At 40.7% G+C, this 24,865-nt stretch overlaps 1 protein-coding gene across 1 annotated transcript in view; it reads left to right on the top strand.

The window, feature by feature from the left end:
- Positions 1-1,770: 1,770 nt before the first annotated feature.
- The window catches only part of TBC1D12 (TBC1 domain family member 12), a 40,024-nt gene continuing 16,929 nt past the window's right edge, over positions 1,771-24,865 (top strand). Inside the window, exons 1-2 of the mRNA XM_083866780.1 lie at positions 1,771-2,525; positions 18,594-18,717. Of these exons, the coding sequence (XP_083722906.1) occupies positions 1,804-2,525; positions 18,594-18,717 (846 nt within the window). The 5' untranslated portion in view covers positions 1,771-1,803. The remainder of the gene's footprint in view (positions 2,526-18,593; positions 18,718-24,865) is intronic.

Genomic DNA, 24,865 nt, shown 5'->3' on the forward strand with positions numbered 1-24,865 from the left:
TTGACCAAAGTAACATACAAAGTGTTCTCATAAGCAGTTCAGCTGTCATATCCAAAGGATAGGCAATCCTGGAAATATTTATTGGGCAATTTTGCAAGCAGCTGAGGTCAATGGTCCCTTATTTGGCACAGCTGCAGCTGGACGAGGCTGCATGCCTGCTATCAATAGTCAAATCAGATTTGAGATCCCAACTACTTGCTGGTTACTCAAGTAATAAAAGGGGTGAGATCAGACTTCCTTGTTTGCATGTATAACACCACTGTTGCACATCAGGCCTCAAAAGTACAATTACAAGATGACAAGAGAATAAAAAGCTGCTATTTTTTTATTAACTTGAGCAAAGCCCAGACTTTATATTGCAAAGTGCTAACAAGAAGTCACAGCATAATGAAACGCATCAACTTTTTATTTAGGTGAAGAATCCCAGTTTAAACTTTTCTTTACAAAATGCTCACAATTGTTAAGAAAAAAAAAAAACCAAAAACAAACAAAACAAAAACCAAAACAAAAAACAACCCCCCCAAAAAAACAAACACCCAAAAAACAAAAAAAACCAACCAACCAAAAAAAAAAAAAAAAACCAACAAAAAAAAAAAAAAAAAAAAAAAAAAAAAAAAAAAAAAAAACAAAAACAAAAACACCAAAAAACACAAAACCCCTAAAGAGTCCTAAAGAGTGGCTGTTCCTTCCCCATGGTGGATCACACTTCTCTCTGCCTTTAAAAGCAAGGCCATCCACCAGGCTGGAACACCTTAGAACGTGGGGTTACTAAATGGAGAACTTCTTTGGCCAAGGGTTTCCAGGAGAATTTTACTTCCCTTGCTCCGAGCTGTGAGTGTTTACTGTTGGAATACATAAATAATCTGCTGGGTTAGAGTGTTGTTTGGTGTGTTTGTCTAGCATGAGGGGCAGCCTAGAGGAGCAAGTATGGGACCTGTGTTGTTACTGCTTTTCTGGGGACTGGAAACCCCTTGGCCTCTTCTTTTGTGTGTGGCTTGTGGCCTTGCTCTCCTGCTGGGCTGAAGGGACTGTAATAACTTGTTTTTTTCTGTGAGAAACGTGAGGTGGGAAAGGGAGCTGATGGGACGCGTAAACGTGTGTTAAATGTCCTCCATCCGCCTCTCTAGCAATAACCTGAGGAGTTATGACATCCCACCTCTCGCTCAGGAGAGGATTCACCCCAGGATTTCGAAGTGCCGACCGCATTTCCCTTTTCTCCCTGCCCCGTTTCCCCCAAAGCTCAGGTAGATCCCATCTCCTCCCAAAAGCGATGCTGCCCTGCCCTGCCCGTCCCCGGTGCCCTCAGCTCCGCCCCGGGTGGACACTGGTGCCGGGGCTCCCTGGGCGCTCCTCGGAGCCCGCGGGGCCTGTGTGCGGTGTATGTGCCCGGCTCCCAGCTCCATCCCAGCCCGGGCGGCCCAGGGGCAGGGACGGATGGATGACGCCCGGGGTGGGCTTTCTTTAGCCGCGGCACATCGGCGGAATGCGGTAGGTGCTGCGCGCCGCGACCCTTTCGGTGCAATACGGTACCGGGGGCGCGGCCTGCACAGCGCCTCTGGCGGGGCGGCATCTCTATGGTTCCGGGTGCGGCCCCGCCGGGAGGGCGAGCGGGCGGGCGGGCGCTTCCTGCCCGGCCTCTCTATGGTGGCTTTCCGGGGGGAAGGGCCGGCGCCGCGCGCCTGCGTGTGCCGGGCCCGCCCGCCGAGGCCGCTGCCCGAGGCGCAGAGCGCTCGCGGCGCCGCCGGTGCGGAGGAAGGCGCGCGGCCCGGCCCCCGCCGCGCCCCCGGGGCTCCGCCGCGGCAAATGGTGGGGCCGGACGATGCCGGAGCTCCGGGCGGCGCAGCCGTGCTTCCCGCGGGCCGGCAGGAGGCGGCGGAGGAAGAGGCGGCGGAGGAGGAGGACGGGGAGCGGGATGGGAGCCGGGGCTCGAGCCGGCGGAGCGGCGGGCCGGGGCAGGAGCGGCTGCTGCAGCGTTACCTGGCCGCGGCCGGCAAGCGCTGCCCGGAGAAGCCCGCCAACGGAGCCGCCTGCGCCGTGGGCCCCTGCGGGAGGATGACCAACGGGGACGTCGGCTTCCTGCTGCAGGAGCCGCCGCCTCGGGCACGGCGGGATGAGCCGGGGCCGGAGGAGGAGGAGGAGGAAGCGAAACTGCAGAACGGGGGCTTCCTCCCCTGCCCGGCCGGAGGCGTCCCCTCGGGAACCGCCTTGGAGGAGCCGCTGAGGAGCTGCCGGCTGCAGGCGGAGCGGCGCGGGGGGGCCGAGAGCCCCTCGCCGCCCCGCAGCCCGGGGGGGGACGCCGGCAGGCGGACCTGCCGGGCCCGGGCCGAGCCCCTCGGCTTCACGGACGTGAACCTCAACTCCCGCAACACGTACGAGGTGAGCCGCCGCCGCAGCGCCCCGGAGCACCTGCCCCACGGAGGGGCCGAGCCCGCCCCGGCCCCGCCGCCTCAGGAGCCCGCGGACAGGGCCCGGCACCGCGCCGGCATCGCCGCCGCCGGCAGCAGCTTCGCGGAGTTCTTCACCAGGTACAGGGGCCGGCGGAGGGGTTGTGGGGCAAATCCTGGGGCAGGGGGATGCGGGTGTGCCGGGCCGGGTCACGGTGAGCGTGGGGAGGTCTGGAGGATCCTGTCTCGGGTCTTACCGCGCCCACACCCAGAGCGATGCCCAATTCCCAATTCCCACCCTGACGGGCGTTTTCGCCAGCGAGCAGATACTTTTAGGACAGGATATATAGGCTTTGGACTTGACAGTAAGATGATAAAGGCCCTCTTAATGCTACGAACGACATGGACTTCAAACTGGAGTTTGCTTCCTCTACCGGGGCATATCACTGGATAATCACAGTGTACTCATTAAACCGCCGGGAGAATAAAGCGAAAGTTGTCGGTGTTGGAAACTCCCTTCAAATCGTCGGGGAAATTGCGGTGTTATAAAGCGTTTGCTACTTGTTGCCGGTGTAGATAGAGTTTACTTATTTAGTTCAAAGTGTGTTGCTGAAAACTTCAAGGGCTGTGCTTTGTGCCTGAATTTACTTCTCTTAAATTTCTAGTACAAAACCGAAAGCTGTGGGACATCCAGCTTTGTTCCCTGAGATCTCTGTCGCATTACTCACTCTTTAGCATAATACACAGGAGGCGCAGCTGGACTATAATAATTTATAGCACGCTCTATATTGCCTTTATTATGTTTGAAGTGAGGAGTTCAATTTCCAGCAGTTTTTACTCTCCTAAACCGGGCGGTTATAGTTGTTGTTCAAGTCACTCTGGTAGGACAGTAGGTCTCTAAGTGTTTTAAGATGTCAGAGTAAGATTAATCTATTAACTGAAGAATTGAGATGGGAGAGGTTTGATCCCAAAATGAGAAATGGGCTCCCTCTGCCAACTCTCAGGAAAGGGGAAGATGGATTCTTGAGGATAAGGATAGTAGCAGTTGAAGAGTAAGTTGGGTGTCCCCACTTTGTTTCAGGGATGGACTGCGAGATGCCCTGCTATTCCTACTATTCCATATTAGTGTTCTTCCATGCTTTTTTTCTTTTTCCCCGTATTACGTGGACTGCAGTATATTGTATGAGAGTAGCTGGGGTGGAGCGTGGTGATAAAAATGCCAAAGCTGTGAATTCAATCCCTGTCTGGGCCATTCACTTAAAGAGTTGGACTCGATGATCCTTGTGGGTCCCTTCTAAGTCAGAATATTCTATGATAGTACTTTCCATTTGCCTCACTACTTGAACACATTGACCAGTAACATTTGTATTGTTGCTTTTTGCCCTAGATCAATAGCTGGAAATTGTAGAGCATTTTCCTTATGGATGCTGTGGTTTAATCCCAGGTGGCAACTAAGCACCACACAGCTTCTTGCTTACCACCCCCTTCACCCCTGGCCCCAGTGAAATGGGGAGGAGAATCAAAAGTAAAACTTGTAGGTCAAAGTAAGACAAATTTGATAATTTAAACAAAGTAAAATATAATTGTAATAATAAAAAATAATAGTGATAATATAAAGAAAAACCTAAGTGATGTGCAACACAATTGCTCACCAGCCATTGATTAATACCAGACCCTGTCCCCACACACTGATTAGCCCCTTCTGGGTACTCTCCCAGTTTATGCTCTGGGCATTAGGTTTTATAGTGTGGAATCTTTTTGGCCATTTTGGATCACCTGTCCCAGCTATGCTCCCTCCTAGCTTTTTGTGTACTTCCTCACTGGCAGAGCATGAGACACAAAGTCCTTGACTTAGGATAAGCACGACTTAGCAACAAACAAAAACATCAATGTGTTATCAACATTGTTCCAGTACTGAATCCAAAACAGAGCTCTGTACCAACTACTGAGAAGAAATTAACTCTATCCCAGATGAAACCAGGACAATAGAAAAGTCTGAACTTGGTGTGTGGTAGAAGTTGTCAATATACACTGACATTTGCTGGTGTTAGTAAAGACCTTGAGTAATACATGAAAAAGTTGATTTGCTTCTATCCTGACAAAAGCTATGGTACAGATACCTCAGTGAAAGAGTGGCTCTCAGCAAATCCCATTTCACAGCACCTGACTGGCCCAGCTGTGCTTCTGGTGCATTTGGCCTGGGGAGCAATACTGGCTACCTTCAGTTTTGCCTATACATCCATATACAACTGTCAAAGCTGACAGTTGCCAATGTAAGTGGATTTTCCTCTTTTTTCCTCTTAAAAAGAGGATGACAATAATGAGAACTGAAATGGCATTAAAAATTGTCCTGTGTTTGAATGCTTGTAGCAACTCTACTTCCTTGTGAAGTTCTCAGGGAGAAGGTTGCTTGTATTTTTGATTGTGCACAGACTCATAAATCATGTTGCTCCCAGAGTTTGAGTTGTACCGAGTGGCTGTGTACCTGAGAGAGAACAACTCATTTGTGTGTCAGTGTGTAGCTGCTCCCACAGTGTAAAAAATACCAGGTACTGAATGTGCTGAACAGGCAGCCCAGCAACCTGGAATTTCTTATGTAGGATGTTTTGTGCTTGTAATGTTCTTTGTTGAGTTTGCAAAACTGTTTAAAATTGTCTAGAATTTGGTATTCCCATTGTGTTTTAGTAATAGCCATAATTATATGGAAATTCTTCTAAAAACTGGACATTTCTTGCCAGATACTTAATAAAAGAGAGAAGGCAAGGGGGAAATCCTACTGTCTTCAGCTTTATCGTAATTGCTGTGACCGAACAGTGTGATCAGGCAGATCTGGGTTAGGAGGCTGCTGTTTCCAGCTGTTCCAGCTTGTTCCCAGCTCTTCAGTTATCAGACTGACCTGCTTCATAGTTCTTTGAAGTAATCCATGTTAATTGTCTATTTTCATTCACTGAACCAGAGATAAAACTGGTGAGGTGGGGGAAAAGGCAAGCAGCTGTCATCAGATGCATCTTATCCACCCTCTGTGGCAGGGAGAGTGGCTGTGCCCTTGAGATTGTCATTAATAATTACTTTAAGATCCTGGTAAAGATTGCCATGGTGACTAGAACCTTTTTTTCAGGTAACTATTAGGTATGATATGTGGCCCTGGGATCTTAAGTTGTGTTTGTGCCAAATCATTAAGCCTGTCAAATCAATACTAATAACTTTTAGCTGAAAAATACTTGATTTTGCTTTACATCTTGTTTCTCTCCACATGAGAAGTGGGATGCCACAAGTAGATCAGTATGTGGAGCAGAGCGTCATGGCAAGGAAAATTGCATGGCTGTGGTCACTTGTGTCCACTGTGCTACTGTTTTGGTCAGAGCAAGAAATGGCTTCTTGGAAGTCACCTGTCACTGCTTTGTAGTCCTGTGTGTGATTCATCATGGCCTCCTACACAGGCATTGTTCTTCTGGTTCTTCTTACATAGCAGCTTACAAAGGCAATGCTCTGCTCTTGGGTTATTGGATTGTTTTGGGTGGCCCCAGTGGGTTGCTCTTGGGTGCAGAATGGTTCAGTGAGCAGGAGCATTGCATGGACAGTTGAATTGAAGCCACGATGATCACCTTGACTGCAGTGTGCTCTAAATGTGCTGCTTTGGGGAGCAGAGCAGAACAGTAAACCAAAAAGGTCAAGCAGCAGCAAGTAATCCAGGGCTGAGATAAAGACTCGGTGATGCTGTAGCTCTTCTGAAGGTGAATTCTACTTCATAGTTCTATAGGTAGGTACCAGGCATCTTTTCAGCTTGTGTAGATATTATACCTTTCTGAATTGTGTATTTGCTAGACAAATTTAGGTATCTGATAGTTGGCAAAGTTTCTTTTTCCTGGATTCAAAGCTTACTGTTGACAGCAGTCATATTTGCTTTTTCTATAGTAGAGCACCATTTTCCCAAGTACTTGTCATCCAATATTCACCTAAGATTCACAGTGAGATGAATTCATAACTGCTACTTCTTGTAGGTCTTTGGGGTGTGCTGTGAGAAATAGGTACAGGGGGTTATAAGTGTGTGTGGCTAGTTGGCACACATATTCTAATGGAAACTGTCTTTAGTCTCATACTTCATTGCCCAGAGTGGTTGTGTTTATTGTCCAGAAGTTTTGAAAAATATTCACTTGAAGAGATGATGGAAAATTGGAAGAAGTCAGTATTTGTAGGCACAAAGCACTAAGAAATCACTGAAGCTCACGTCTTTGTCTCCCTCATTGTAAACAGCCCTGTGGTCTATGAGTAGGTAGTCCTTCAAAAGCTGCTAATCTTTTTGCCTTTACAAATGTCCTTGGCAGAGACTGTGGAGGGTTGCAGGGAGGTTCACTGAGTGTTGTTACTCAGTACACAATAGTGTCTCTAGCTCTGTAGTTTATATTTCAGTTTATTGCTAAGTAGCACTTGAAGCTTTTTGCACTACATAGGCATCTACCTAGATGGGTCCTGGGAAGGTTTAGTAGCAGAATCAACATTTCTCTTAGAGAAAAGCTCTGCATACATAAATCGTCATAAATCCGCAGGGGATGTACTGTACACCCTATGGAGAAGAAATGTGTTTAGTGGACTTTTGATCAAAAATTAAGTGGGAATGAGCTGTCCTAGTTGTGATAGGTCTTCTAAACCTTCCATTGATGTAAAGATAAGACGATAGATTGATGAGGTCACTTCACAGTGCTTGATTTCTATTCCGGTATTGCCTGTGCCTGTATCTTGATCAGATCTTACTGAAAAAACTTGGGTGTTTTATTTTGATTTTGGTGTTGTTTTTACATTGTCCAGATTAAAACAAACCAAATAAAAAAAGTACAGATATACTGTCAATATATTGGAAAAATAATTAGAGAGAAAAGTTAAGGGAATACATAAAAGCTTCCCCCAGAAACCATGAGGGCACCCTTCACCCTTCTGGTTTTGGGTGCAGTTTGCCTTTGCTGTCTGTAAGTAATCCTGTAACCTAAGTGAACAAATGGATCCATATAATTGCTTTGAATTAAAGCTGACTGGAGAAAGTGAGCAAGGATACCTGGACCCAAATCTGTGGGTAACTTCAGTACTATTTTTCCTGAATTAGAGACATAAATAACTTGATAAAAATAGGAAATGTCATTCATATTATCAAGTTGAGAAGCTCCTCTGTAGATTCTTCCTTTATATTTGGGAAGAATGATTTATTTTGTGAAGTTGTGTTGACATGTTGGCATTTCTGGCTTTCAATGAGTGTTTCACCATAGATAAGATGCTATGCACCCATAGAATCAATTTGGTTAGGATATCTGTTCACTAGCAAATCCAAGTTAAATTTCAGGAGTTCAAGCCAAAGAATGTTATGCTGATTTAATTCTGGATAGGTTTCAGAAGGCCACGTTGCTCCAACTTCTGTCTGCAGTAAGTCTTTCCCCAGCTACCCCCTCAAGGAAAGAAAGCTGACTGAATAGATGTCAATTCTAAAACCTTAGAGCCATATGTGTAGTCTTTATCAATCTATAATGCCTGAAGTATTATTAGCAATTTTTCTATTCTCCTTAGTGGATAGTGTAATGAACAGTGTTATATTCTCCATTGGTACATATATTTGCACTAGGAGTTTTGTAATCCTAATATGAGTTTTCATGAAGTAAGTTCTCATTAAACTAATGCTATGGTTTTTTTGTGAGGGGGGATGTGTGGTTTTTTCAAGCCAAACAGTTTAAATTGCTGTTTTTGTGTGCAGCAAGCTGTTGGAATCATCGCTTGTTTTGCTAAGGAGTGTTCTACTGAGGCATTTAAACTTCATCTGAAAGCAGCTTCTCTCTTCCCCTGCCCCTTCATTTTGCAGAAGGCCTTTTCATTCCTTGGTCTCTTCTGCTTTTTGGGGTCACAGGGTTTCTTACAGAGTATATTGAGAGTAGTGTGGCAAAGTGAATGGGACCTCTCTTCTGAATAGGTTATGACTAAAAGAAGAATGTTTTACATGGGAAATAACAACCCAAGGAGATCACTTAAATCACAGCTGGCCTCTAAGAAAATGATAGTTTTATGCTTTTGCTCTCTTGGCCGTTCAGTTACTTATTAGGTTATTTTGTCCTGATTGCTTAAGAATAAAAAAGGAGTTTAAGGGGTTTTGGTCACATTTCATTCACATGGATGCAAAAATTATTACTCCTGTCTTCAATTTTTTGGAACTACTGAGGTGTTTATGAAGTAAAGTCTGTCCTTTTTTAAATCATAATTGGTCTTGTTTGTTGTTCAGCTGGGAAGGAACTAAGTTTGTTAAACTGGTTGGTTGGCATTGCTTTAAACTTCGCAGCCTCTGTGTGTGCATCTGTCTTTTTATTATTGCTGTCTAAGGAAGTGAAGCCTGGTTTCTGCTTCATCTCTCTAGTACTGCAGCCTGTTACCCAGGTTCAGTGTTTGACAGAGCTCCAGCATAAAAATCAAACAGATTTTTGAATGAAGTCTGAACACAAGGAGAGCCTGCAAATAAGACTGATAATTTGGCTCTGTATTTTCAGAAAGCAGTCAGCTGTGCAAGCCACCTGCAGAGCATTTTGCTTCTGGCTCGATATTGGGATAACAGTCTGAAGAAGAGTGTGGATGTTGTGTGGGTGAACTTATGACTTCAATTAGTAGAAAACTAGTTTTTGTGGCAATAGATGAGTTTATTCTTTCAGAACTTCTGAGAGCCAAACACTCAGACTGGTGTTCTAAATTCCTTTCCTGCTTTCTTATGGCCTGACTGAAAAGAATAGCTGTAGCCTAGAGAAGTACTTTCCTACAATTTTTCTCCCGACTCCAAGGTACTCCCTTCTCAAGAAGAGAGGCTGTGTTCAGTTTCTATTGTTATATTGGGAAGTTCTATTTAATGTGCTCTTGGGTGAGTGAAAGAGTGTTTTTTGATCATGTAGCATAATAGAAGCTTCCTTGTTGGCTCCCCTTGCCTGTGACATTCATTGGTCTAAGCTTCCTGAAGGCCAGCTGTAGGAATAGGCAATCTAAGCCTGGCTGTGGTCAGGCCTCAGACCTTGCAAAGCTCTGTCCTGTCTGTATTGCTTCAGTTGCCTAATGCATTAATGAGTGCAGGATCTTGTCTGGCTTGCTGCTGGGCAGTAATGAAGCAGTTTATATGCCAGAATGCTTTACAACTCAAACAATCCACTTGCTATCAAAGGTATTTGTGTGGTTGGCATCTGTCTGCCTTGGGTAGCAGGGGTAGTTTAGTCTGGACAAGGGGAGGCTGAAGGGAGACCTTGTCACTCTCTACAAATACCTGAGAGTAGGTTGTAGTGACGTGGGTGTCAGTTTCTTTTTCCAGATATCAAGTGACAGGATGAGAGGAAGCAGCCTCAAGTTGTGGCAAGGGAGGTTTAGGTTGGATGTTGGGAAAAGCATCATCACTGGAAGGCTACTCATGCATTGGGACAGGCTTCCCAGGGAAGTAGTTGAGCCACCATCCCTGGAGATGTTTAAAAGTCACGTAGCTGTGATACTTGGGGACATGGTTTAGTGGTGATCTTAACAGTGCTAGGTTAATGGTTGGACTCAATTATCTCAGAGGTATTTTCCAACCTAAATTATTCTATTATTCTAGCTTTTTCTTGTAAACTGTGTTTTGCAAATTATTTACTGTTCCTCAAATCCTGTAAGGAGCAGAGTGGTAGACAGGAAAATTTCTTCCTCATTTTTAAAAAAGTTACCAGGCAAAACTGAATTATATCAGTCCCCTGCCTTCTCATATCAGCTAATAGATCAAAAATTAATTCTTGTGTTTCATAGTATTTTTGCAATTGATCACTGAAGCAATGACATAAAACATACTGTGAATTGCTAGTGACAGCTGCTGAGTGACTGCAAAAGTCCAGCAGTAATACCTGGCTTGCAGTGCTACATTGTGTAATCAAGTAGTTGACAGGCCCTCTGTCAGGCACCAGGAAGGAAAAATACTAACTGAGGCTTAACCAGGCTGGTCAGAGTTGCAATCACCCCTGGGATAGTCTTCAAAATAAAACTCTGCCGTGTGTTTGAACTTACAGTTCACAGACTTGTAGGCCATGTCAAAGGCTGGAAATCTTTATCACATTTGTCTTGAAAGTATACATTGTATAGAAACATTTGTATTTACAGGTGTAGTGACTGCCCTGATAAAGCTGGTGAGTTTTGCCGTAACTGAAAGTGAGTCACTTCTAGAACAACTTCAGGTGGTTTATTTAATTAAGTTGTAAGTTGTGAGATATCTTGGTGAGCTGATTGAAGAATTTGCTATTGTCAGGAAACAAAGGAAATGTTTCGTCCCTGCTTCTGGTATTTATATGATCCTCTGTGAGCTGCTGTAGCTCATTAAGCTGGAGACTGAAAAAAATGTTGATGATTTTCTGTGGGAAAACCTTTTATCTAGTGAGTTGGATTGAAACTCAAGCTATAGAGAGTCTTGGAACTGATGCAGCAAAAGCATTGTAGGACATTACTTGTAAAAGGAGGAGAAATGAGCTTCCCCATTATGTGGGTTTGTAGGAGGAAGGGGTCTTGTTCCTCTATTTTGCTTGGAGTATGTTGCTCATTAACTAGCCGTGACTTTGCTGGAGTAGATATTCCTGGCCATCCAAAAAATACCAGAAAATACAGATGTACAGAATATCTGTAGTCAGCTGGTAGAAGTTCTTCAGTTCTGGCAGCTGTGATCTAAAACTTTGTTTCAAATACTGTGGGTAAGTGACATATGATCATTGTTAGAGAAGATTGACCACAGTGTTTGGTGCAGTATCAAAATAGCTTTATAACTGCCTGATCAAATATGAAGATGATAGAACAGTCTGGCATAAAGCTCTGTTTTGCTCCTTCACTCTGACAAGTAAAGGCTGATTCTCTTCCTTTTTCTATTAAACCATTCTGAAATTTAACCCCATCAGTTACCTTGCTTATGTGTCTGTGTGTTTATGTATATTTTTGAATGCTTGAACAACTTGTAAAGCTGACTTGTGCAACAGCTCTTTGTTAGGAATATAATGTAGTGTGGTTAAAATGCTGTTTATCAGTGAGTGTTCTGTACAAAGTGTTCTGTAATACTGCTAAACACTTTCAACTCTTAAAACTTCCCAAGTGTTTGTGTACCTGTAGTAAAACCATTCTGCCAGCAGAATCTGTAAAGCCACTTTGGCACTGGTATCCCCTAGGAGCTTGATAAGAGAGTTGATCTAATTTAGTCTCATCAGTGCAGTTCCATGATAGTTCTGTCAATCTTTCTGTCCTCTCCAAGGCACCAGAACCCACTTCCTTCCCAACCTCTCAATCCTTAGCAGCTAATCCTTGACTGTTCATTAAATTTCAGGTATACTTAATTGTAGCCAAGGCTTTAGTTAACCACTAATATAAATGGAGACATCATATTTAATTAAGAAAAAAATACTACAGGCTTGCTCTTGCAGAAGATGGTTTTTGTTCTGGGTAGGATTTTTATGTTTCCCTATTTTATTTTTTTGGGGGGTGGGGAGGGGTGAGAGGCCAAAAGCTTGCTTGTATAGCACTTAAGATTGCAGATTTAGAGTATTATAAACATTGAAGCTCCTTTGGAGAGGGTAGTTTGGGATATTCTTTGAGTTGTCTTGGTGCAGAGAGAAAGAGATCTTTACATCTAGAAGGTGCTAAAACTAGAAACCTCTTGCAACAAATCTGTGGTTGGGGTAATAAAAGACAAGCTTGTATCTAGCTGCTGCTTGTAGCAAAATGGTGGAAAATGTAAACTGTAAAATTGGTTGGATCACATCTCTTCCAATATAGGGCAGAACTTTGAAATTTGTGCTGAGAGCAATCATAAACTGTTGGATCAAAATGGGCTGACACTTGAAGCTATTGAAATTAAAAATGTAGAATGCTGGTTGCTCTGCAGGCTTTGTAAGTGGCTAACCAAAACGGTTTTATTTCCTTTCAATGATTCATTATTTATGCTTAGAGTTGAGTTACCTTTGTTTCTGCATGTAAATTATTGAAGACTCTTGTTTAAAGCAGAGGGGCTAATTCTGCTTAATAAAGCAATAGTTTTTTTGTCTGTTGTTGTTTCCAAATTATTGCACATGAGACCTTAACAGAATGGCCAAGACTTGAGTCTGGAGAAGAATTCTGCTGTGTTCTTAAGCAGCTTTTGTGTTTTATGTCTGGTAAAGAGATGCCAATATGAATGTAATAGTTCTTGTTATGTACTAGGCTGTGGTCATGACAGAATACGGAATTGCAGGGTTGTAGAGGTCTTCAGAATTTGTTCTAAAAGTATAGTTTTAAGTGAAACCTACTCATTTAGTGTTTTCTGTCTGTAAAAATGTATCTATAGCAACTCCTGGAACGTGTCTCTTCTAACTCCTTACTGTTATAGCTTTCTGGATAAAGATTGTTGGGTAAATAAGTAATTTCCTTATCAGCTCATCTTTCAGCTAATTCAAATTTCAACAAGTTTCATACATACACACACCTATTTTGTATGCCTATGAAACTTACTATAAAATTAGCATGAGGTGGAGCAAGAGCAGATTGCATATACAAGCAGAACTCTGTTCTTTGTGGAGATGCAAAATCAGTTGTTTTGTAATACAAATGTGGTTTTTAATGAATTTTGTTACTTCATTCCTTTTACATGTTCTGAGGTTTTATTGGAATCAGTGGATTTTTAATGTTATTGCAGAGAAATTTAACTTCAGGGCTTTTTACTGCATTTTTGTAACTATATTAAAAACACAGAGAAAATGCACTGGGGTTTTTTGTCTAACTTGGTGTTCATTTGTAGCATTACTTCTGTGCTGGATTTCCTTTCTCTGTGATTCTGTGAGGAAAAGCTATATGTGACAGAGTGAGGATGTTCTTGATGGGATGCTGATTCCTTCCTGTTTGTGTGTTGCTTCCCTGGATTTAAAAGGATGCAGTTGTCTTATGCAGTGTTTACTAACAGGTACTAGATGCTTAATCAAAAGGAAAATCTAATCAGGCCTCACTTCCTCTGTCAGTTCTCCTGGCTTTCAAATCCTGTTTTCTCAGCATAACAACTTCCCTGTTACCAAAGCTCTTGGAAGATGGATGCAATGAGGAGAAATGATTGATGATGGAAAATGGCAGTAAACCAGATAGTTGTGTGTAAAGTAAAAGTCAGAAAAATATTTTGACAGTTAGCTTTTTTATCTAAAAAAGAGTAATTTTTACTATGCTATTATAATTTGAGGTCTCTTTTTGGAGCTATTTTATTTGTAAATTAATGAGTAAACATTTTGAGCAAGCTCACAGTTATCTTGTAAGATGAGAAATCAGAGAGTAGTAGTTTACTTTTCAGCACTGAGATATAGACACAGCATTAATTTATTTGTAAAATAGTTCTAAATTCTGAATATCTTATTTGGAAAGAAAATGTTTCTTTGGTGCCACAGTGAATATTTGCCAAGGATGTCTACAGTTTAGTGGTTTTGGTTTTTTGGTTTAGTTGTTGTTTGGGGTGTTTTTCCTGTTTGTTTGGTTTTTTTTTTCTTTTTGTTGTTTATGTTGGTGTTTTGGGTAGGGGGGTGTTTTTTGTTTAGCATAGTGCAGTATTTCAAATTAAATTTATTTATATATTAAAGTGAACAGTAAGGAAGCATACTTTCCTCATGATGATCACATGGTTTATGCTCTCCTCTGGGATCATTTGAATTTTGCCATTTTTCTGTAGTGCATGATGAATTAAATTAAAGTGGTCTCATTTTTAGTATGCTTTATACTGATATTCTTCCTAAAAGGCTCAGGTGCAACATCCAACACCTGAAATCTGCCTCTAGATTGCTAAAAGTGTCAGAATAGGTGAAGCTTGAGCCTGTATATGGAGTTCTAATGATTGAATGATTGGGAAGGAAGCTACTTTAGGTGTTGTAGGGATGCACAAAGCAGTGGAATACTGACAGCCTGTTGTTTGTGGCACACGGTGGAGTTGTACAAAGGGAAGATCCATATCTTCGTTGAAAGAACTGTAGCAAAACATCGTGTAGCTTGAAACTCAACTCGATTAGTTTGACACTTTCGGTCAAACAGAAGATTCTTGTGAGACTCTTGCTCTTGAGGAGAGGTGACTCAGTTATTCCTCGAGGCAGAGTGCTGGAGATGTGTCTACCCTGGAGCCTTTCCTACCTGCTGATGTTCGTGGTTGCTGCTGTTCAAAGCACTTCAGCTCTCTTTGAGTGGCTGTTGTGCAAATACAGCACAGTCTGGTTTTGGATAAAATTTAAGATCAAGGTTGAAGTAATTCTCATATTTTCCAGTAACTTCCTCTAAATCTTGGAAATCTGTTGTCCTCTTGGACCAACCTATAGCTAGCTTGGAAATCAGAAAGAAGATTTTTGTGTTGAGATTTTTTTTTTGGGGGGAGGGGAAGCCAAAACCCCAAAGTAAATTAAAAAATTCACTGGAGTATCAAATTCCACCTATCCCCTTCTGAGAGTTAATTCTAATTGCATTTAGACTACACTAATTAATCCTAAATAGCAACAAAAAAGTGAGTTTAAGAGCAAAAGCAGAGGAGAAACAAGCAATTTCATTAGTAGAGCATAGTATTAATGTCACCCATAGAAATGGTTAACATTTTTGAATTGCTGTACCACCAGTATGGTGAAACTTGCACTGACTGTCCTGGGCACAGGCAGGAATAGTTGAAGCAACACTGTTAAAAATAAGGGGAAAACCCACCACTCGTAGCTCTCATTCCCGCTGTTGGAATTGTGTGATCACAGCCCATAGGGTTTTGTTTAGCATAATCCAAACCATGTTAGCAATAGATGTCTTGGTCTGTACCAATAACTTCTCATTCTGTGGCACTTCATTTAGCTTTTGAGTTCTGCAAGGCACCTACTGAAGCATTTTGGTGTGTCATTTGAGAGTGCTAATATGTGTTATATAAAAGAAGCAGGGGAAAAAAAAAAACTTGCATGTTTCCCCTGGGCTTTTGTAAACCAGAGCTTAAATCAATGAACTAATTTAATACTTCTATCTCATGGGTCCTTGCAACAGAAAGAATTGTTCAGTTCTGAAGTGTAGACTCTTTTTAAAGGAATTTTGAGGTTTTCAAATGGATTTTGAGATTCTGTACCAAAATGCTATTGACTTTTCAGCTATTTCAATAGTTGACTCTTCCCAGGACCAGTGAGACTCATGAATATTCTAAGCAGCAACAAATACATCAAATCTGGTACAGTTCCTGCAGTTCAGTGAATGCAAGTTGTAAGCATTCACAGATGCTGTTCCTTAACAAGGCATTTGTAAAGCTTTCCTGCTGTCAAGAACGCATCAGATGTGATACTGTTAGCTGCCAAAACAATGTATTAAAAAGTGTCCTTCCATCTTCATTTTATTTGTAATCTCTCATTAATTTATTTTGGATTAGAATTTCTATGTGAAGTTTATTCTGACATGATACAAAGTTTTGCCAGCTTTTTGCCTTCACAAGAAACAGACTTCATTGAATATGTGCTCAATAAAAATAAAACTTCTTTCCTTCCAGACTACATTCTGGAAGGTTTGTTTTAATGTTTCTTTTTTTTCTTGTTTCAAAAAATGAAAAATTAAATCATGTAAAAGCCATGAGCATGCCTAAATCTTTAGTATAAGAGCCATGAGCATCTTTAGTATAGAAATATTAATTTAAAGCTTCTGCACGTTTATGTATTTTTTTCCTTTTAAAAATCTACCAGCTTCCTGGTTAATAATGAATTTGATACAGTGACAGGTTGCCATCAAAGCTAAATGCATCTTTCATCTTCTACATATGATAGGAGCAGTAGAGTTCCACTGCCAGTTCCACTGCCACTGCCAATCCTGGTGGTATTCCATAGTATGTACAGAGACTGGATGGTTATTGCTACCCATGGAGTCAAGAAGGGTACTCCAGAATGTACCTTCCTGCATACCTGCTTCTGGGGGAAAAATCTTCTCTAATCAAGTTCAAATACAGCTGTTGCAGATTTAAGGCCAAGGCTTAAATTGGGTAGTCCAGAGTGACATATTGTCTTTAGAAAACTTTTGTCTTATTTTGTTGATGATTCTTTGAACGCTTCTCCTTCCCTCCTGGAGACAATGTAAAGAAAGCCCTGTGAAAGTGTCCTTATGAAATGAGCCTTTGTTATTTATGTAAGCACACTGGTTTTTTGTCTCACTGAGTGGATCTGTTCATTTCCCTAATGGTGTGCAGTCCTGGGATTGACTGAGGATGGTATTTTTTGAAGGCATGGCTACCATGGCTAGTCTTTTTCACTGTTCCTCCTTTCCAGGCTATATATCAGAAACCACTGTCTTGAAGCTTCTGAGCACTTGCTTTGCTTCCACAGGGATGGACTAAGATATTACAGATTTCTCTGGTGGGGACAGAATTGTGGGATGTGTGGACCAAAACCAGTGCTTGCTAGAACAATTTGCATTAATTAAACTATTATTAATAGCAACAACTTGATACCATTAATGGCAAACAAGCATTAAAACCATGCAATCAGTTATTCCCAAACATGCTTTCCCAGTAACTGGGTTGGAATAGTATCTGGGAGACCTCCACAGAAGTGGCACAGTGTACTGGGGCACCACCAGATTCTACCTGGGCATTCCAAAAAAATCTCTCTCAGTGTTCTCTTTCATCAGGTGTGTGTAATCCTGTACTCTCTGCCTGCGTATAGCAACTACTGTTTTCTTGAATGCAGTCTTTTAAAATCTTTTTTGACAAGCTGTTGATGATGGTAGTGTGTGGCAGTGGCCCCAAATGGAGTGAAGAGTCTTGGTGTTCTGGATTTCTTGATTTTCCCTGGATTCCACAGGACCACCAGTCTTGAGCTTACCAGTTTTGGGAGGCTTCCATGTTCTATCAGCACCTACTTCTCTTGTCTCTCCAGCTTGCTGTTTGCTGGATCCTTTGCTGGCTAGATCCTCAACTACACACAAATTCTCAGTCTGTGGAGTTCATTCACACAAACTTTCACTGAAGGGATTTTTGACAGGCATTTGCTTGTTCCCCAAATAACCAAAAACATCCTGGGAACTAAAAAGATAGCTCGTGTTTGAAGACCATACAATGTCTTACAAACACTAACAGTTCCTAATTGTAAAACTGGGCTGCCTGGCCAGAAATCCTGACAAGCACTGGAATTTAAGAGCCCTGAGCACTTTTCACACAGATTGTGGTTGTTGAAGCATGTTCCTTTTATCTGGGCAAAGCTAAGAGACTGTTTGCTCTGCACAAACATGACTGCTTCCAATTTGAAAAGGAATTGTATTTTAAAATACAGCAAATACTTTAAGTGAAGAATAACTAGGGATCTCTTTCCAGAAGAAGAGTGTGAAGTTAGCTAGTTAACACTGTTCAAAAAACATCTTTCACCAAAAATACTCCCACAGTCTGTTCTCTGAGGTCAGCTGGTAAGCTTCCTGAGAAATAACCTTACTGAGCTTTTATAATCCTTTTGTGTTATGAGTTTCTGGAAAGTAACTTTCCAGCATTCAGAATAAATATATTTCTTTCATTTTTAAAGTGCTTGTACATAACATGCTCTGTGGGAGCTTGTGATTGGAGTCATATAGTACAGCTGAGTATCTGGTAAGTGGTCACTAACACAGTCTCGTGATGGTTTGGCTTTCTGAGAAGTAAGAGCAATGCAGTTTTCTGCCTCTCTGAGTGTAATTGCTCTAGGCACTGGTAAAGGTTATCTGCTAAACTGAAGCTGTGTGATTGTTGCCTGGCTTTCTAGTCCATGCTATGAAAGTTGAAGGTGTGAAGATTGGTAGAAGTAATAATTCCCTTTTTTTTTTTTTTTAATCTCTTAAATTACAGGGTATTTTTCAGCTGTTGTCATTTCAGTCTACAAATAAGTCAGGAAGAAACACTTAAAGCAAACTCCAAACAAATGTTTGAGAGTCTGCTGCTTGCTGTTTATTTTTAAGAAAGTGCCTGCTATTACTAAAAAAATCTCTGATATTGCATAAAGTAGTTTAGAGCTAAAGTGGAGTCTTAAGTACAAATATTAGCATTTAAAACACCTGTAATGAAAGGTGCTCCATTTCAAATTAATTATTTGAAAATAGAATGCACTATGCATTTGCTGAGCAGTAAATCTCTACAGTTCACCCAAGTGGTAAACTGGTGGAGAAATTGAAGAAATGTAAGTAGGCACAATATACTTTGTTTATATGCTTATAATAAACAAAACAAAAACCTTCCTCTCTTTTCAGAAACTTTTTCACTAAAAGGACAAAGGAACTCAAACCTGCTGTCCAAAGCGCTCCTGGTTGGAAGTTGTTTGGAAAAGTCCCACCCAGGGAAAACCTTCCAAAAGATTCCAAAATTATTCAGCAGGTGAGTAAACACCACACAACTCTAGGTAGGGAAATTGTAAAAATAACACACAGGTACTGCATTTCTCGACTGTCATATCCACATTAGTGTTATATGACCACAGCGTGCTCTGAGAACATTCTTTTGGGGCTTTAAGTAATAGTAGTAATTAGTAGTAACTACAGGATTTGAGTTTTATGATTATCTTGTACATTCTTCAGTACATCTCACTACTTATAAAAAGTACTTACAAGAAGGTGGTATGTGTTCAAAAAGCATTTAAGCTCTTTTTGTCAAGACATTAGAACTTGCATTAATTTCCCATAAAATTTTGTCTTATTTAACATGGTATGCTGCAGTCTGACTCATTTTTCCACTATTATACTTGCCTGGAAGAGTTCCTATGTAGGTAACTTGTGACAAATTGCTTAGAATTCTGAAACATATAATCTTCTTTAAATTAAAGTTTTAATCTCACTTAAGATACTTTGTTGCAAAATAATACTGTAAATTAAACTTGGTTTTGAGCTACTGGAATTCTTCACAAAGATACCTTTGGTTTCCTTCCTCTGTCACAAAGTTGCGCTTCCATATAATTGTTCCTGTGGAATCTGTTTTTGATAAAATATTACTAAAATGTCAGTCTTCAAAGGTGAGCAATTGGTAATGTATCATTAATGTAATGTTAGTGTGCAAACCTGAAGCTGAAAGATTCATTGACATAGGAAATATGAATGTCCCCTGTGTTTGTTAGAACAGTAACTTGAATCTCTTGAGGGTGCTTTCTCTGTCGCCTTTCTTAAATTCCAAATAAGCTGTGATGTGTTTGGCAGATGCAAATGGCTGTGAATGAAGCAGTGCTCAGTTATCTCCTAGAAAGAGCTTTGTGGCAAAGAGGGCCTTTTGGGAGCAACCAAAGTGAAAAATGAGAGGATCTTTTTGAAGGAGTTGAATGCAATGGGACCTGTGATGCAATAAAATGTTGAAAAAAAATTGTGGGATTACAGAAAGATCAGTCTTGTGGGTTGAAACTACATAACCTTTAAAGGTCCCTTCCAGCCCAAGTTATTCTATGGTTTGTACTGTGAAGTAAACTGAATGCTTTTTCTACGTTTTCAAATACAATTTTCTTATTTGAGTGATTTTCCTCTTTGAGGGGGAGAGGGCAAGCATTCTTGGTTTGCTTGCAGGTACATGCTGTTGGCCTTGTGCTGTGAAAACACTGTGGTAAAATCCAGATGTCTCTTCCATCCTGAGAAATGGAGAAACCTGCACAATGTTGTTACCTGTTACTGTTTTCTAGTAATGAAGATATTTATTCTGGAGACCACTCCTCCAAAGTGTCAGAAAAGCAAATGTATTACACTAACGAATTATCTTTAACCATGACTGAGTTGCTCCTAGTCATGTGGTTTATGCTATAATGTTTTCCAGATTAGAGTCACTGTTGGATTTACATAATCTTGAGTAAAGTATCAGTAATAGCTAATACTTTTAGCTTTCTATGTGGCTAAAGCATGTGTGGTCTTTAGATAAAGCCTTGTGAGCTAAGAGATACAGTTACCAAAGGGGAAACCAGCTTGACAGTATGCTCTGCACACAGAGCTACATACCTAAGGAAATTTGATCTTAAATTGAGAAATCACCCTAATGTTCCCATAATTAGCATATGTCAAATGTCTTGCATGTGTTTAAAATTTACTATATAGCTCCTTGTGCATACGCCTTTGAAGAAAAGCCAATGGTTTCTTTTCTCAAAAAATGTTCAAATTTGCTAAGCTGATGATGGTTTAGAATGAATATAGGCACACTTGGTATTGGAGAGCGATGGGGAATTCATTTCAAATGGCTGACTGTATTTTCTAGAATAATTCCTTACTAGGCTGGAGATGTGAGTGAAAAGAATATAAGGCCTTCAGGAAGTTGACAGAAATATGATTAAAGCTTAATGTGTTTTGTTCACATGCAATTCTGTAAACCTCTCAGGTTACTCTGGAACCTACATGAAATGTCTCTCCAAACTTGCACTTTGACTTTCTAAATCACAGTGGAGGCATCAAATATCATTGAAACAGAAACCCTGCATTTTTCTCCAATTTTTTAGCTGTTTGTGGTCAGAACCATGGGTACTTCTTGTTAGCCAGCTTTTTTAAAATGAACCTTAGGTCCAAGACTACAAGAAAGTAGGAAGGCTGCCTGTGTGAGGGTGTTTATGGTAGTTTATTATTGGCCACAAATCTTGCCATTCCTGAACATTATTTTTCATGGTTGGACATGGTCCTTTCACTTTACTGATGTCAGTTGCCAGCTTTGGGAGGGTGCTAATAAACCCTTGATTAAGGAAATTCAGAAATGAGTCAGCATCCTGCATGTAAAAGATGAGATATTAAGAAGCACTGTTGCAAGAAAAATTAACTCACAACAGGAAAAACTTTGCAATTAAAAGGAGGAGGAAGTGTTTTGGATAAGGATAATACATCAAAATTTTATGTCAATATCATGAAGCATGAGCTACTTTCCTATTAGTGAAACTGAGAAAAAAATGCATCATTGTAGATTTATGGCGGAAAGATTGATGGGGTTTATGTGCTCCTTTTGCATCCTGGCTGAAGGAGGCCTCCTTTGTTCTTTTTGTTATGGTAAAGATGATGTAGTAAATTGCTGATTACATTTAAATGATTGCTTGTGGCTCCCAGTCACTGTCTATCAATTAGACACTGCTATATGTGCCTCTCCAGAGAAGCCAGGTAGTGCTTGTAATATCTTGAATAACCTCCAAGAAAATCTGCAAACTTAATTGGGGATACTGTTTCAGACACATTTCAGATGACGATGCCAGCCAGCTGTGCCTTCAGAGGCTGTCTCATGAATATTATTGTAAATAATTTCTTTGCAAGCCTCTCAGCCCATGTAGAAGATGATGAATGTTTCCATGGCACGGCAGCCTGCGGGGTTTGCCTGCACAGGCCCTGCAGCTGCGCCGCCTCGGGCGAGATGCGCTCGCTCAAACTGGGTCAGAGGTTGAAAGTTCTTGGCAGCTGCATCTCCCAGCTCGCAGCTGCTGGCACGCTCATCTCTCCTTGGATTTAGAGCTGCCCAAGCAGGATGTGATTGAGGCCAACTCTTTTGCTGGACATCTCCTTCCTCTGGGCTTCTTTCCTTCACTGTTTTTTTGAAAAGGGAAAACAACTCCCCAGGACTGCAAATGTCAAATGCATTTGATGGTTTTAGGAAGTGTGTCTTTTTTCATGAACTGCAGCTAATAAAACTAGCTATTATAAGAAGCATGTTGTCATTAATGATCAGTTTGGTAAATTCTTTTCAGTCTGTACAGAAATCTGCTTTAAATTACACTGCTGAAATACTTTAATGCAGAAGCATTTAAAGCAGAAACAGACTTGCGGGCTGATATATAACATTTTGGAATGTATTGACTGAAGTTCAAGTTCTGTTTAAAAATGCAAGCTCAATTTCAGTTTTTGTGCTTACAGTTAAAGAAAAGAGCTTTTAATCTATGATAAAAATTTTTCTGAATATCAAGTCATTAAGTTTAGCTTATTTAATTAAAGCAGGCTTGCATACTTTTTATTAATGTGTTTATAGGAGTATGGTGGGGTTTGTCCTAATATACCTGAATTAAAATAAACTCGAAGTATGCAACTACATGTTGCAAAATAAAAAACAAGCAAAACATACACTAAATTTGCTTCATCAGCAGTTTTAATAATGCTTCTCTCAGTGGCAGCCTTAAATGAAGTGGGGGAAAAAAAAAGCTTCTTTTCTATTTAAATCTGCCATACCATTAAAAGCTTGCAGTGATTTTAGAAATGACTGCCTATTCAGAAGTGAAGCCATCTTTTCCAATAGCTGTCACCTTGTGTACAAAATGGAAGGATTTAATCTTAGCCCATTATAAATACTAGCTTTGACTGGGTCACTGTGGTACATCTAACCTCTGAAAATATGTCGGGGTGGCTCTGAAATCTTTACAAAAAAGAAATACTTGAGGGCTAAAAAAACTTAAGTGTCTTCACTTGAATATTTTTCCAATGTTGTTATCTCTAGTCTGAGATCTAATGGAGAAGTTGCAGTCATTGATTCGGCAGAATTCCTGTGGTCTCCCAGGGACAAGGGTTTTCAGAGGCTTCTCTTCACAGGAACAGATGTGTTTTGAATCAATTTTCATATGACTCAAACCTTTTGGCTTGCAATATTAACTCTTCCCTCCAATCTTGGTTGTTAGAGTTTTAAAAGTGCACAAAGCTCTTTAATGCTTATAAAATGTGTATGTGTGTTTGTAAAAAAACCCAAGGACTGACTATCTCAGAGAAGTTGTTGAATGCTTTTTTACAGGAGTGATTCTTAAGCAGATTGTTATTTAGAGGTCATGTTGGCTCACCTGCACTGCTACTGGAGAAAAATGAAAGGCAAGACTTTGGCCTGTTTGCCAGATACAGGGCAGAAATACATTGGTAACAAACTGCCTTGAAACAAGGACAGATAATAAATTGGGCTATTGCTTCTTGCAAGGAACATGTAACACCTAAATAACAACTTGTCCTACCAGAAACAGTGAGATGATTTTCTTTGTAGATGCTGTAGCAGTTCAGATTCTCAAGAAATGTCCACATCGTTCAATTATCACATGTGTAGTCAGTAAAATATCCATTCTACAAGTAAACCATAGACATTCCTCAGTGTTTTGGTTTTCTTCAATGATTATCTTGTCAGTAAAATGGTAATTAAACTGGTAGGACCTCAGAGTGACAGATGCTTTCTTTTGTTTTGCTTAAAGGCCATAAAATACAGTTCAGCTCCTACTGCCAGGACATCCCAAGTTGCCTTGACAAGGGAAACTTGTTAAGGAGAACATCTTGTGATGTCAGTGCTATGTTGGTGGCACAAATGCATCTTCAGGGGAGCAGAGCCATGGTTGTACAGGGTCTCCTCTAGCTTGGCTTGCTTTTATACCTGGTTGCCTTGCTGCTTGAATGGTGCTTAGAATCTTATTTATAAGGAAAGTGACTGTTGCTCAAAGCATTACAAATACATCTCTGTTCTCACCAGCAAGGCTGAGGTATAGCCCATTTTTGAGCTTTCAGTTTAGAAATACTAATGATGACATGGCAGGGTACAATGTTTTTTTCTTCCTTTCTAACATGTGTACCTTCCAAGGCTGTGGTTAAGTCAGCCTGATGTCTGTGAGTGGTGTGTACTGGGGAGACACAGGACGTATCAGGGACTGCCTTTGTCATGCACTTGAAAAGCACCATGGAAAAAATCTCCCTTTGGGCAAAGGGGATGATTGCTGAAAATATAAAACATCAATTAAACCATAAAAACAATCCAGTCGATGTCTGTACAGATCTTGCACAAGTGGGAAGTCTTTGTATATATGTCTATTTGAAGGGTTGGAAAAGGAGGAGGAACAGACACAACCATGTTTTTTCAAACATAAAAGATAAATACATGTGAATTTAAATTTTGGCTTGCATGTTGGTATTTTGTAATGATCTTTTCCTTCATTTATTCACTAAGGCTCTGCTTCTGTTTTTCTTATTAGGATGACAGTTCTGGCAGTCTGGCATCAATATCTGCTCTCAGTCTATTAAACACAGGGGTATGAAATTTAATATATACTCTTTTTAGTTGTATTTGATGCCATGCATGGGACTGTGTAGCACTCATTAAAATAGTACAAACATCACATTTTCACAGTAGCATGAATATTTTATGGCACTAACCATCAACTCATTAAAACCATTAGTAAAATAAACAAGTTTCACATGTGAATTTCACTAACAACTTGAAGTGATAGAACATTGTTTATTGTTTATATTGCATGTTCTTGAATAGCAAGAAATAGGCAGTCATAGAGCTTGACAGTATTTTACTTTCTATGTTTGCTGTGTCTCATTGCTTAATGGTAAATGTTGTTGAAAGGCTTAATTTATAATATTTTTGAACACCTTATTAAAATTGAAAATTGATATATTTGAGTCTTCTTTCTGTCACTGAGCCACACAGGCTATTAACAGTGGTACTTCAAATGCTTTCAATGGCTATGTCCAGTGTGAAATTGGAAACCTAGAAAAGCATAGCTATTGAAACTTTTGTTACATTTTAAATTATCTATTTGCTGTGACTGGCATCCTTCTGGAATTGTGCA

This window comes from Zosterops lateralis, assembly GCF_965231275.1.
Source record: "Zosterops lateralis genome assembly, chromosome: 8".
Classification (NCBI taxonomy): Eukaryota; Metazoa; Chordata; class Aves; order Passeriformes; family Zosteropidae; genus Zosterops; species Zosterops lateralis.